Here is a 14,254-nt window from a genome sequence, read left to right as displayed (position 1 = left end):
AGAGCTTTATCACTCTTGTAGGGCTGCGGAAATAGAAATTATTATTGTTATTATTGACCAAAAATGCCTGAGCTAGCAGAGAGGTAGGGTAGCCTTCGGGCCCTGGTGCCCCAAAGTTTCCTTGTAGGCAAAGGGGCTACTCTTACCTGTGTTCTGCCGAGTGAGGGTTGACTGGGGTTTGGCAGGACCCTGGGCTGCACTGGATCTTAGCGCTGGCCAGCGGAGGGCCAGAGCTCTTCCCAATCAAGGCTGAGTCCCCCTGCATGGCTCAGCTTGTGCCTGGAAGGGAAAGGTGTTTGTAAAGGTGAAAGTCTTTCCTCTCCCTTGGTATGGGGTGTTAGAGGTAGCCTGATACTGGAGAAAGACCTCAGGCTAGGGGCTCTGAGTTCACAGATAATCTCAGCAAGACTCTGAAGAACTCCTGAGTGTGCTCTTGGGACCATTGATCAATGACCCTGCCTCTGGTAGAAATCTGGGATAACAGTGCAGAGATAATGGGAAGGACGATGGGGAGAGGGCTGCTGCTTGGGAAATTCAGCTCTGGAGCTGCCAGCCCTCTGTGTGACATCAGGCTGTTGGGCCTCAGTTTCTTCCTGTGTAAAATGAAGGGGTTGGGGTGGGGCACTATTAAATAATACCTGTTCTCAGGCCCCTCCCAGCTCTGACCTTCCCTGTTCTAAGCTCCCATTCAGCCCTGACATTCCATGTTCTAACGCCCGTCCCAGCTCTGATACTCTTGGTTCTCAGGCCCCTCCCAGCTCTGAAACTACCAGTTCTGAGGCTTTTCCCAACTCTGACATTCCATGTTCCAAGGTCCCTCCCAACTCTAATATTCCATGTTCCAAGGTCCCTCCCAACTCTAATATTCCATGTTCTAAGGTCCCTCCCAGCTCTGATATTGGTTTTCAGGCCCCTCTCATTTCTGAAATTCCCAGTTCTGAGGCTTTTCCCAACTTCGGCATTCCATGTTCTAAGGTCCCTCCCAAGCCTAACATTCCCTCTTCTCAGGCCCCTCTCAGCTCTGACCTAGCATGTTCTAAGTTCTCTCCAGCACTGATCTCTGTTCCAAGGTTTCTTCAGGCTCTAACATGCTATGATTCTATAGAGGGCAGTTCCTTTCCACACTTTCAAAGGGACTCCAGATCCAAACTGCCCCTACAAATCTGTCCATGTGCAGGAATGGGAGGAAAGTCTTTTTGTGTGGACTGATCTGTGTGACCACACAGTGTGACTCGAGGGCCTGTTTCTTCCTCCCTCAATTCCTCATCACAGCCCACAGATGAGCCCACCATCCAGGTGCAAGTGTTGGCTCATTCTCCCAGGCTAGAACAGCTTGGAGTTGGGGCCTGGCTTGTCTAAGGACCCCATAGCTAAGTATGAGAAGCCCCACCCCACAGATAGCTGGCTCCCAAATGGTGATTTTATTTTTCTTTTTTGCACATCACCATTCATGAAGCCACCTTCTAAACTATGGAGAGGCTATGATTGGCACTGGTGAAGACCTGATATGTGTCTGTGTGTGTCTGTGTGTATACATGGGTCAGTGGGAGGAGGGCGCTTTGGAGCAGACATATGTGACATCTGTCTTCTTTCCTATTGCATTCTAGGTGACTGCCAGTGAAGGGGTCCCATCCTGGGGGACAATCCTTGCCTGACCTTTTCCATGATGGAGAATGTGACTGACAATGTCACTTGTGAGCACTTTGAGGCTGGTGTGTTTGCAAAGAGTCACTGCCAAAGTTGTTCTGAGGTCCACAAGACTCCCTATGACTCCAGCGTACACCAAGTAAGCCAGCCGTATCAAGTCAGCCGGGTGAGAAGGATCGAGGACAGGGAATAGGGGCAGATGACTAAGTCAGAAGACCTGGATTCTAACCTAGACCTATCATCTATGCACAATGTGACCTCGGCCAAGTCAATTCTCCAATTTAAGTTTTCTTATCTGAGAAGGGGGTGGAAATTGGGGAGGTTAACTTAGGTGATCGCAGAAGCTTGAAAAACAATTAGAAAGCACCCTGGGGGTCATGTAGTCCACCCCACTCCCAAATGTAAGGTTCTTGAGGGCAGAATCTTGCTTGGGGCTTTGTCTCGGTGTGGTCAGGCCCTGTCCAATGTGTCTATACGTGGTAGGTGCTTTAAAAACACGTGACTGATTGAGTGAGCGATTGATCCCAGACCCCTTCTAAGATGTCCCTGCCTCCATTCCACTGGTACCATGAGCTGTGACAGGAGTGTGGCCCATGCCCATGGAGCCTGCCAAAACCAGCTGACTACTGCCTGGGGCAGGAACCTGGAACTTTGGCCCCATAACTTCCTGGGTTCCAACCCAGTAAGTGTCAAACTTTTAAAAGTCATGTAACTTTCGTGGTTTTTGTTTTTAAATACAGTGAAAGAACCTGGAGCAGGGCACCAAGTGTAGAGAATGCCCAAGGCTTTCTCTGCTGGTGTATGTGGTCACACTTGGGAACAGATACACAAGTTTAGGCAAATAGTTCTTGAAGAAGAGAAATTTATCTGATTCAAGGGAAAATAGTTTCAGAGAAATTTTGAATTGAAAGAAATTGGTGCTTTTTATAAGGACACAGTTCTGCATGGGGAGTTTCTTCAAAGCCTGGAAAAGCATCCAGAAGAATGTTCAGAAGGTTCTGGGAAATCCCAGTGAGCTGGGTAGGAGCTTAGAACAGAGAATGTCAGGACTGGGAGGGGCTTTAGAACAGGGATGCCAGTCAGCTCCCATGGAATCCTGGCCAGGTCTGTAGGACCCTAGTGACTCAGCTATTTAAACCCAACAGACCTATTAAGCATCTTCTATAGAGGTGTGAGGCACTGTGCTCCAAGCCAGCGATGCTGAGATTCAAAAATGACTTAGCCCTGCCAGCATAGACATACACGAACATGATAGAAGGTAGAGAGAGATTCGAGGGATGGAAGGATTCCACCAATGGGCTCTAGGGAAATTTCAGCAGAAGGGAGAGGTGGGGATCAGGAAATCTGCTCAGAGGAGGTGACATTCGATAGGCATTCTGAGAGCCTCAGCTGTGGAAGAGGGCTCACTCCAGCTAGGGGGGATGACCCAGGCACATGCTTGAAGGAAGGAAATTGCAGTTGCGGGTAGGAAATGTCAATTGATTGGAGGTGAGGCATGAAGGAGAACAAGCTTCCATGGAACTATAGGATCTAAGGCCAGCTTGAGAAATCCCACTCTAACCCTCTGGACTAAGCTGCCATTCACTAGACCACAAAGGAGATTTGGGGATAGAGCACGGAGGGGAAACTGAGTCTACCTGGATCATGGGGCTGCCCAGGGAGCAGTGGCAGTGGTCACTGACAATTCTTGGGTGCCCTGGGTAGGAGGTTGGATGGAGATATGTGAAGGTGTCTAAGAAACCAGCTTCTCTCAGGGAAACTAGGTCATGGCCCCAGAAGAAGGGATTTGGATTGTTCATATGAGGGGAGGGAGGGGAAATGAGGAGATAAGAAGGCTGAACTGCCAAATCAGTGAAAGAGAACTGAAGGTCTGCTTGGGCATGCCCAAGGGGAGGGCAGAGGGAGAAGAAAGGAGAGGCAGCAAGTGCCATGTGGTGAAACAAAGGCCAAGTGGCTGGCCAGCACTGGGTGAGCTGGGCATGTGACTCACCTCCCCTCTGGCCTCTGGGGACAGCCTCCCCCCAGTGACCTCCTCTGATTCTGATCTGTCTCTAATCAGGACAGACTATCCCCAGGCCGGGGCCCTTGTCTCCTTCTTCCCACACGGAAGTGCTCTCTGCTCAGGGTGGGGGAGCCCATAGTGGTCCCAGAGAGCTGGCTTTGCCAAGGGCCCTGGTGAATGACATTCACGGAAGCAGAAGGGCCTGTGGCTCCTCCAGAAGAACAGAGCCGAGGGGACAGTCGGCACCGTCCTCTTGCTCGGGTGGGGCCCTGCTCACGGCCCCCTCCTCCCACCCTGGGAAGGTCAGTGGATCGGAGCCCTTTGAGCACCGGGCTTCGTCCCCATGGGGAGCTGCAGTGTGTGTGTATCTCTGGGCCCCTCTGCCTGCTCCCTGGGGCCCTCAGGTGAGCTCGGCAGGTGTCAAGTTCCGGAGGTTTCATTTGCGGCATTGTTCTTGGCCCGGCTCCGGCTTATGAAAGAGTAATGAGGGCCCCTCACTCCCTCCCGGCGAGCCCCTCTAGGGTTACTGCTGCCTCTGTCGGGGCTGGGAGTCCGGGCCTCGGTGTGGGGGCCTGAGCATCGCGCCCCCCGGGGGGACAAGGGTGCTGACAGCCGCCCTGCCCGGAGCCCTCGGCCCATCTTCAGCACCAAGGTAACCAGAGAAGGGGCGGGACAGGGGATGGGAGGCACTGGGAGGCCGGCTCTTCCCCCACTCCTCAAGGGCTTGGGGCGAGATGGGAGAGCTGGGGAGAGGAAGGGGGACACACTAACTAGAGGTGATGAACGATGGGTTTCCCTGGCTGAGTCCAGAGCGGCCACACCTCAGACATGCCCCTGCCCGGGACCTGGGGATAGGAGAAGACTGGACAGGAGAGCAGAGGAGGCCCTCCGGCCAGGCCCTTCCACTCCTGTCAGCCCTAATCCTCACGCTTCCACAAGGTGCCCCATCCCGTCCTCCCCACCCCCGGCCCCCCTTCCCAGAATTCTTCTTTTCTCTCATCTTCCATTTTTATCTTTTGGCTTAGTTCCGGGTCCTTAATATTGCTTCTACTGCTAACCGCCCGGGGTTCCCTTTGGCCCGCCATCGGTCACCTCTGGGTCCCGGTTTGCATTTCTATGTTAGACCAGAGCATGGATTCTGAGCCTAGGCCCTCTGAATTTGTTTTCAAATGCTCTCGGAGCTGTATTTCAGTATCTTTAATTTTCCTTGTCATCCCATGGAATTAATGCTCTTAAAATATGGTTCTGTGAAGGGCCAGGACCCAGAAAAGGTTAAGAACCCCCGGATTAGATTCTTTCTGGCTCTTAACTCGTCTGGGTTCTAACGTTCTACATCCTCAGACCCCTTTTGGCTCTGTATGTGATTTGACGTGCTGCGTGCTAAGATCCCTCCCAGTCTGAACAGAGGGTTTTACAGGCACTCACAGTCTTATGATCTAAGACCCCTTGTTCCCTATTTTAAGGTCCTTCCCAGTTTTCACGGTTTACATTCTAACATTCTATGACTTTACATTCCTCTCAGCCTTCCCATTCTAGGTTCTTGAAACTCTTCCAGTACTAACACTCTACATTTTGGGGCTCCCCCCCAGCTCTGACACTCTGTGTTCTAAAGTCCCTCATAGCTCTGATATTTTATGTTCTAAGACACCCTGCCAGTTCTGATTTATTTACATATTCTTTGTATTAATTATTATTTTAGCATTTGTTAGTACATGTTCTATGTATGTTGAAAGTCCCTCCCAGCTCTAACATCTATGTTCTAAGGTCCTACTTAGTCTTGATATCTTGTATTCTAGCATTCTAAGGTTCCCCTCTCCCCAACCTGAGTTCTGATACTCCACACCCTAAAAGCCTTCCTGGTTGTGACGTCCTGTGTTCTAACATCCTGTATTCTGAGGTCTCTTTCAGCTTTGATATTCTACATTACTTAAATTTTGTTTTCGAGTCCTCTCAGCTCTGACATCCTGTTCTAAGGCCCTTCCCAGGCCTGACATCCCCTGTTCTAAGGTCCCTCCCAGCTCTGACATTCCCTGTTCTAAGATCCCTCCCAGCTCTGAATGTCCTGTTCTAAGATCCCTCCCAGCTCTGACATCCCCTGTTCTAAGGTCCCTCACAGCTCTGACATCCCCTGTTCTAAGGTCCCTCCCAGCTCTGATATTCCCTGTTCTAAGGTCCCTCCCAGCTCTGAATGTCCTGTTCTAAGGTCCCTCCCAGCTCTGATATTCCCTGTTCTAAGGGCCCTCCCAGCCCTAACCTTCCCTGTTCTAAGGTCCTTCTGACACTCTGAAGTCCCATGAGCCTTCTTTTCCCTACTCCCTCCTTTTGCCATTATTCCCTGTCCACCTTCTGACTTCTCTTGCGGGGGGGGGGGGGCTGCCCACAAGCACATCTCTCCACCCATAATGACAGCATAGTACAGGTTACCAGGCATACTACAGGTATGTCACTAGATAAGCACAACACCCTGACTTTGGAGGAACAGGAGTCGGAGCCAGAAGGCACCATAGAGACCATCCAGGCCAACCTTCTCATTTCACAGAGGGGGAAAGCAACTTTCCAAATGTCACACAGTCAGTATCACACACACACACACACTGCCTCACTGTTTGCCCCCATAGAAGGAGCTAAACCCCACACTTGGGTGCCTGCCTCTCCATTTCTCAGGGGCTACTCCTCTCCTCTCCCCTTCCAGGAGACAGAGAGGCCTGTGGGGGCTGAGGCTCCTTACTGTGATCTGCACCCAGGTCCGCACCACCCCAAGGACACCCTCTGCATCTTGACCTCCAGCTGTGAGTTGGTGGTGGCCAGTGGCCCTGAACAAAAGCCTGAGAGGTAGGTCCTGGTTCACAGACCTGTACGTCACTTTGTCTGGGGGAGGGGGCAATGCTGCTGGTCCCAAGAAGCCTTAACCTGAACCCCTCCCCTGGCTGGCTGCTCTAGCCATGCCCTCTGGTGAGATGCTCACCTTCGGGTGATGCCCTTCCCCACGCCTTCACCCAAAGGATGCCAGGGAGCCCCGTGATCAGATTCTTGTCACCAAAGATGCCATGCTTCTCCCCCACCTCTGCCACCCCCACTCCCCTACTTCTTCCTTCTCCACTCCTTGGGGAAAGGCAGTGATATACTGGACACAGGCCCAGACTTGGAGTTCAGAGACCTGTGTTCAAATCCTGGTATTTCCTTACTAACTCTAAGCCTCATCTGTAGAATGGGGACAATACTCTTGGTCTGCCCAGACTCACAGACATGATGAGGACACACATTCTGCAGACTCTGTAATGCTTCACAGACCTAGAGATCCATGATTTCCTCAGAGTGGACCTTCCCTGATTCAGGTCACTACCCCTCCCTGCCTCCACTGATGTTCCTCGTGAGTTGTTGTGGCCAGAAGAAATCATTCTCTGGGGGCAGCTAGGTGGCGCAGTGGATAGAGTATCAGCCCTGAAGTTAAGAGGACCTGAGTTCAAATCTGACCTCAGACCAAACACTTAACACTTACTAGCTGTGTGACCCTGGGCAAGTCACTTAACCCCAATTGCCTAAAAATAAAAAAATCTTAAAAAATTAAAAAAAAGAAATCATTCTCTGGTGACAGATTCTGGAGGTATCTAGGCAGCATGATACAGTGGAGAGTGCCCTGGACTTAAGGTCCAGAGGATCTGGGTTCAAATCTTGCAGCAAACACTAGATATATGACCTAGGCCAAGTCTCTTATCCTTAGGTTCCTCAACTGAAAAATGAGGGGAAGAGGCATTAGATTCAGTGGCCTCGGTCCATTCTGGCTCAAGAGATATGGTCCTACAATACGCTTGTCTCAAGATGACGCTGGGCTTTTTCATCTGGGTGGGACCCTTCCGACCTGGTATTCTATTGGGCATTTGAAGCCCAAGGTCACCTCTCCTGATAATGAGCCTTAGGTGAGGCTCCTAGACGTGGAGCTGGAAGTCCAACCCTCTCATCTTACAGAGGGGGAAACTGAGACCCAGAGAAGTCATAGGATCTTAGAGCTGGAAGGGACCTCAGAAGCCATCTTTATCTAACTCCCTCATTTAACAAAAGAAAGTGAGGCCCAGGAAGGCGAAAGAACCTGCTCAGGGTCACACAGGTTATGTAGCAACTGGTCAAAGCAGAATTCGAACCCAGGTTCTTTGAGTCCAGAGTCAAATTCTTTATCTCGTACCTCCCTGTCTCCCTTATTGTGGTTATTACGCCAGTCCATGGCATGGCTAAACCTTCCCTCAGAGTGAGGGCTTTTCCAGGTGCAAACTCTAGACAGCTGAGGTGTCTCACAGCCCATATCACGTTTCCACTTTTCCTTACCAAGTTCACAGCGTCAGACGGTCTCTCCCAGGTCCCTTTGCCACCCGCCCCCCTTGCAGGCCCCTCCTTTGGGCTCCCCAGGGCTGACCTGTCCACTTGTCGGGTCTCTGGAGGCATCCTCTACTTCCACTGTTGACCCTTCCTCAAAACTGGAGGGTTTTGTCTCCTCTCCCATCCCTCATCAACTCAGTTGACCCCTCCCGTATTTTCTTTCCCTTTCTAGACTTTGAAAGTTATTCCTAAAAAAAAAAAAAAAGTTTTCACGATCGACTGTTTTAACACCAAACTCATTTCTATTGACCCTTCCCAGAGAAAGTGAAAGCAAAATCAGTGGGTCCTGCCCCCCCCACCTGTCTGGGCAACACTCCCCACCCCCACCCCCCAAGAAAAGTGAGGTGTGCCCATCGACCTTTGTCTGAAACAAGGTCATTTACTGCATTTGATCTGGGATCAGCCGCTATTAAATAATGCTTTCCATTCCCATTGTGGTCCCACAATAGCCTTCTCTTCATTCTGCTGACTTTTCCTCTCTCTACCAATTCCTTGCAGTCCTTATTCCATTGTGATTCACACAATTTGTTCAGCAATTCCCAACTGATGGGCATCCACCAGGTTTCCAGTTGGGGGGTGTTTTTTTTTTTTGACGGGGGCGCTCAATAAGGGACCTTACTTTCTCTGACCTCCCGGGGGCATGCGTCCAGCAGGGACATCCCTGGGTTGGAGCCTGTTAACAGTTTGGTGACTTTTCTCACACGATTCCCAATTGTTGTGCAGAACGTTGGGCCCATGGGCATCTCCACCTCCAGCACAGCAGGGGCCTGACCTCCCGGAGTCTCTCCAGGGTCGAAGATCTTTTATCATGTTGGAGGATTTGTTGGGAGTGAGGTGGCATTTCCCAGGACTAGCTTTTCATATGGTCCATCTTTTCATATGGTTATTAATGGTTTGCAATTCTTTGGAAAACTCTTGCTATCCTCTGGCCACTTAACCGCTGGAGACTTTTGCTTAGTCTCGGGCATTCTGTAAATTCCGTCGATATGTGGATGAGGTCATCAGATCATCAACTCAGACCTGGCAGGGACCTTAGAGGTCACCCAGTCCAATGCCCCCATTATACAAAGGAAACCGGCAGACAGGCCTGGGAATAAAATTTGTTTAGTGCTTGCTCTGTGCCAGGCACTGTGCCAAGCATGCAAATACCAATACAAGTAAAAGAGAGTCTCTACTCTTAAGGGGCTTACAATTAATAGGAAATTATTACAATTATAATTAATAAGGAGCTTATAATTGCTAGGGGACAACTATACAGAAAAGGGAACTGAAAAGAGGGGAGGAGGGAGAGAGAAGGTGCCCATACTGGGGCATAGTGGTATCAGAGTTAGGAGCCTGGCTGGGAAGGGAATGAAACAGGGTGGTCTTGGCCCTGTCCCCCGAAATGGAGGTCCCTAGGGGAATCACTAATGGGAGAAAGGGAATGGCATGGAGGAGGACCAGTGAGAAGGCAGGAGTGAGAAGGGTGGCAAAGTCCACCATGGGTCAAAAACAACTGATATAGGAGGATAAATATAAATATTTGTAGGAGCAAAGTGGTAGAGTGGATGGACGGTTGGGACTTGGAGTCAGGAAGACCTGAGTTCAAATCCTGCCTCAGACACAAGCTTGAGGACCTGGGCAAGTCCTTTCACCTTTCTCAGCCTCAGTTTCCTCATCTGTAAAATGGGGGTAATCATACCACCTACCTCCCAGCAGATGAGATAAAGCACTTTGGAACTCTACAGCTTTACAGAAAGATTGGCTATTAAGTGAGGGAGTGCTAAAGACAAAGATCTCTGGCCCTGGGGAGACCCCACTAATTTTATTTATTTATTTTTAATTGAGGCAGCTAAGTGGCGCAGTGGGTAGAGCACTGGCCCTGGAGTCAGGAGGACCTGAATTCAAATCCAGCCTCAGACACTCACTAGCTGTGTGACCCTGGGCAAGTCATTTCACCCTGATTGCCTCAAAAAAAAAAAGAAACTGTTTGGGGGAAAAATTAGCTGGTAATGAATAAAAAAAAAATAGTTTAATTGTTATCTTTTGCATTTACATCACCTTGATTTCTTCCTCTCCTCTCCCAGAGAGCCATCCCCCAGAATGAAGAATTTTTTTTTAAGACGGAAGAGGGGGGAGAAAAAAGATTCAGTGAACCCACCTGACCCCCTTCCAGTTTCACTGTTATATTTTAAATGGTCCCATCTGCCCCTCCCCCCCAGAAGCAACAGAATACTGGACTTCAAGCCTAGAAATTCCATTCAAATCCTGGCTGTGACCTTTACTAGTTCCTTGGCCATGGCACAGCCCTGGAGCCTCCATTTCCTCATCTGCCAGAAGGGGGGCAGTAAGGAGGGTGCATCATCACCCTCATTTTACAGATGAGAAAACTGGGGTTCAGAGACAGGGACTGTTATATATATATAAGTATCTGTGTAATACACAGATTTCTGTCTGTTTCTCCCAATTCATCATTTCTTTTTGGGAAGGGGAGGGGCCACAGGATCAGATTTAGAACTGGAAGTGAACCATTGAGTCATTTGAAAGATGAGAAAACTGAAGCTCAGAGAAATTAAGTGATTTGCTCAGAGTCACACAGCTATTAAATGTCTAAGGTGGGAGCTGAACTCAGGTCTTTCTAACATCAAGTCCACTGCCCTATGTCTTATACCATAGTGCCTTTCATGTCCCAGCAATAGTTGTTGTATCTGTCTTTTCTAGTCTCGGGGTTCCAGTGGAGTGGCACTCAGCAGAGAATTGCGTAGCCCAGCCTGGGGGCCGAGAGATCGGGGGTGGGGTGCCCTACATAGAAAGCCTGACCAGCCCACAGTTGAGAAACTCCTCAGAGGACAGCCAGGCCAGCGGAGCCACTGCCAGCATCAGCCCAGACCTCAGCGCAGGCACCCACTGTCCTGATGATACCAGCACCCCAGACGCTGCGGTGAGAAGGGGCAGGGAGGAGCTGGAGGTGCAAAGCGGCTAGCTCCTGTGTCTATCCCATCAGATCACCTGGGCCCAGACTGACCTGGTGGACAGAGCCCTGGACTTAGAGCCAGGGAACTCTGGTGGGGGGGTGTGTGAAATCAGAGCTCTGTCAGCTGTGTGACCACAGACAAATCACTTACTCTATCTGAGTCTCTTTCCCCACCTGTAAAATGGAGATGCCTGAGAAGCATCTTGGAAAGTGGACAAAGGGGAGGGGAGGATGGGGGCTTGGACTTAGGAAGACCTAGGCTCAGGTCCCTTCAGTGACACCCACTGGCTGTGGGACCATGAGCAGTAACTTCTCAGTGCCCAAAGGTAACTCTCTCAAGTTCCCAAGGCGAGGCTGATCTGCATTGGGAGAGGGATTTTCTCACTGGGAGTCCCCTGTCCTGGTGAAATTACAGGACCTGGGCATAAGGGATTTGCACCACCACCTTATGGGGTTTGGTGAACATAGAAGGAGATGAGAAATGTAGACACTCCAGGAACATGAGCTCTTGGCTGAATCCCAGAACCAATGAGGCTAACCTGACAGGTTCCCCTGCCTCCAGCCAAGTTCACTCTCGGGGGGAGGCTGTCTGGTTCCCTTTGGCTGTGAACCCTGCTCTTCAAATTAGGGACTCTCAGGGGCAGCTAGGTGGCGCAGTGGGCAGAGCACCGGCCCTGATGTCAGGAGGACCTGAGTTCAAATCCGGCCTCAGACCAAACACTTGACACTTACTAGCTGTGTGACCCTGGGCAAGTCACTTAAGCCCAATTGCCTATAAGTTTAAAAACAAAAAAAAAAAAAAAAACAAATTAGGGACTCTCTCTGGTGCATGAGCAAGACTTTCTGCTCACGCTTTTGTCCACAGAGAGAGATGGAGATGGGGGCAAGAGCAGTGGGGATTTGAAACCCTTGGTGGAACTTTGCCCTGTGGGCTTCTGGGGAATCACAGAAAATACTTAGAGGATCTTAGGATCATCCATCTGGAGCCCAAAGGGACCTCAGAGGCCATCTAGAACAACCCCCTCACTTTACAGATGGGGAAACTGAGGCCCAAGGTCACAAAGTTAGTAAATGTCAGAAGTTGGATTGGATTTGAACCCAGGTCCTCCGACTTGGGTCTGAGCTCCTTCACACAACATGATGCAATCTTCAAAGGGTACCTAGCTTTGGCTTCCTAGTGGTCCCTTTTTTCTCTATCTTTTTTTCCTTCCAAGAGAATATAAGCATTGAGAGGCCTCCATGATTCATCTTTGGTTTATGAGAGAAAGGCAAATGACCATCCTTTTATTAACTCTTCACTAGTCATAATTAATAAAATGATTAATTACTCAGAAAAAAAAGATTAGGAATTTATTTCTTTCCAGTTTATCATTACTCGTTAATTTCATCCTTTTTTGTAACCAGGTTTATTTCTTAATTTAATTTTTTAGATTTTTAATTTATATTGGTATTTCTTGTTTTTAAATCATCTTTATTTATAAATATACCCCCTCCTGCATCTACTACCTACCAAACCATCCCTTGTTCAAAAAAATTTCAGGGGCAGCTAGGTGGTGCAGTGGATAGAGCACCGACCCTGGAGTCAGGAGGACCTGAGTTCAAATCCAGCCTCAGACACATAACACTCACTAGCTGTGTAACTCTGGGCAAGTCACTTAACCCCATTGCCTAGCAAAAACAAACAAAAAAAAATTTCCAAACAATTCAGCAAAACTAACCAGAATATCACTTGAGTCTCCACACAAGTCCCCCACCTCTATGAAGGATCCTAGGATCTAGATCTGGAAGAAACCTTAAAAGCTTGTAAGTACAACCCCTTTGTTTTACAGATGAGGAAACTGAGGCACAGAGAGGTTAAGCCACTTGTCCAGGATCACACAGCTAAATAACAGGGATGAGATTTGAACCTCGGTCTTCTTGATTCCAAGGCCAGTGCTCTATCCACTGTGCTACACTGTTTGGAGATGGAGGTGTATTATCCCATCCCTTCTTAACACCCCAGCTTAGGCAGTGCTCCCTGACCCCATAAGAACCTGGAATCAGGGCCCCTTGAGCCAAGCTTCCCCTCCCGGTCCCTTACCCCTTGTGCCTGTGCAGGACTTGGATGCTGTGGACTGGCCCGATAAGCCCTGGGGCGCTGATGGGCTCATCATGATGTTTGCCAGGCATCAGGAACGTGCACTGACCGACAGTCCCCGCAGGGCTCCATCCTCGGTTTCCAGGGTCTCAGCCACAGGTGATACTCTGGGACTCAGGAGGGAAGGTAAGTTCTCCTTCTGTCTAAGGCTCAGTGCATCCTTCTGGGGAGGAGGAGATGCTGAAGTGACTTTCTGGAAAGGGGAAAGTTACAGGATTCCAGCTGGCATGGGTGGTTCTAGGTCAAGAATGGAAATCTGGGGGTTCAACGGCACAGAATCTTGGATCTGGGAAGGATGTCAGAAGCTGACAAGGCCAGACTGAGCAGGAATCTCATGACATCATCCATGACAAGTGATCACTACCTCTTTGGGTTCTACAGGGTTTGAGGAGGAATCACTAGCTCATACAGAACCAGAGATAGAAAATGTCAGAGGTGGGAGGGGCCTTAGAACAGGGAATGTTAGAGCTGGGAGGGGCCCTTGAACATGGAATATCAGATGTAGGAGAGCCCTTAGAATAGAGAATGTCAGTACAGTCGCTGTCCAAAGGTCCTTCCAGCTCTGACATTTTCTGTTCTAAGGTCCTTTTTTCCTCTAAACCCTATGATCCTGATATAGGGACCTCTTTATAGATGTAGATTATACGTGAAGGTAGTTAGCTCAGGTCACCCTCACCTGCTAACATGGAAGAACCATGTTCCAATCTTCAACCTCCCCAGATATCATCTTAAAGTCTCCAGTGGCTCCAGAATGAACTAGTGGGGCTCTTCACTGATAATGCACCAGGGTAAAAGGTGTTAGCCCATCAATGATACAGCCCAGTGCCTCACCTTGTTGTACCTTTGGTGTTCCAGAGTCCCCCATCTTCTCTTTCCAGATCCTAGTCATGGGAACCAGAATTCTAGGGAGAGCCGGTCTAAGTCTCATGGGGAGAAAGGTTACTTCTCCTTGGAAAGGAACAAGTTGGATTCAGCCCAGGCCTCCAAAAATCTACAAAGTGGACTTAGAAGTACATCACGAAACCCTGGTCCTGCAAAAACCACATACCATGACACACCCCAAGCCTCATCTCCCCAGCAATCCACCCAACAGGGCACCACCAGGTCCTCTTCTCCCCACCGATCCACCCAAAGGGACGCCACC

The 14,254-nt window shown here is 49.7% G+C and overlaps 1 protein-coding gene across 1 annotated transcript in view; it reads left to right on the top strand.

Moving 5' to 3' along the window:
• Nucleotides 1–1,663: 1,663 nt before the first annotated feature.
• TRIOBP (TRIO and F-actin binding protein) overlaps nucleotides 1,664–14,254 on the top strand; it is a 66,598-nt gene continuing 54,007 nt past the window's right edge. Inside the window, exons 1-5 of the mRNA XM_027872967.1 lie at nucleotides 1,664–1,786; nucleotides 6,342–6,481; nucleotides 10,721–10,940; nucleotides 13,071–13,209; nucleotides 13,989–14,214. Of these exons, the coding sequence (XP_027728768.1) occupies nucleotides 1,664–1,786; nucleotides 6,342–6,481; nucleotides 10,721–10,940; nucleotides 13,071–13,209; nucleotides 13,989–14,214 (848 nt within the window). The remainder of the gene's footprint in view (nucleotides 1,787–6,341; nucleotides 6,482–10,720; nucleotides 10,941–13,070; nucleotides 13,210–13,988; nucleotides 14,215–14,254) is intronic.

Source organism: Vombatus ursinus, unplaced genomic scaffold (genome assembly GCF_900497805.2).
Source record: "Vombatus ursinus unplaced genomic scaffold, bare-nosed wombat genome assembly UNPS02003292.1, whole genome shotgun sequence".
NCBI lineage: Eukaryota > Metazoa > Chordata > Mammalia > Diprotodontia > Vombatidae > Vombatus > Vombatus ursinus.
This window is presented reverse-complemented; position numbering and strand designations above follow the sequence as displayed.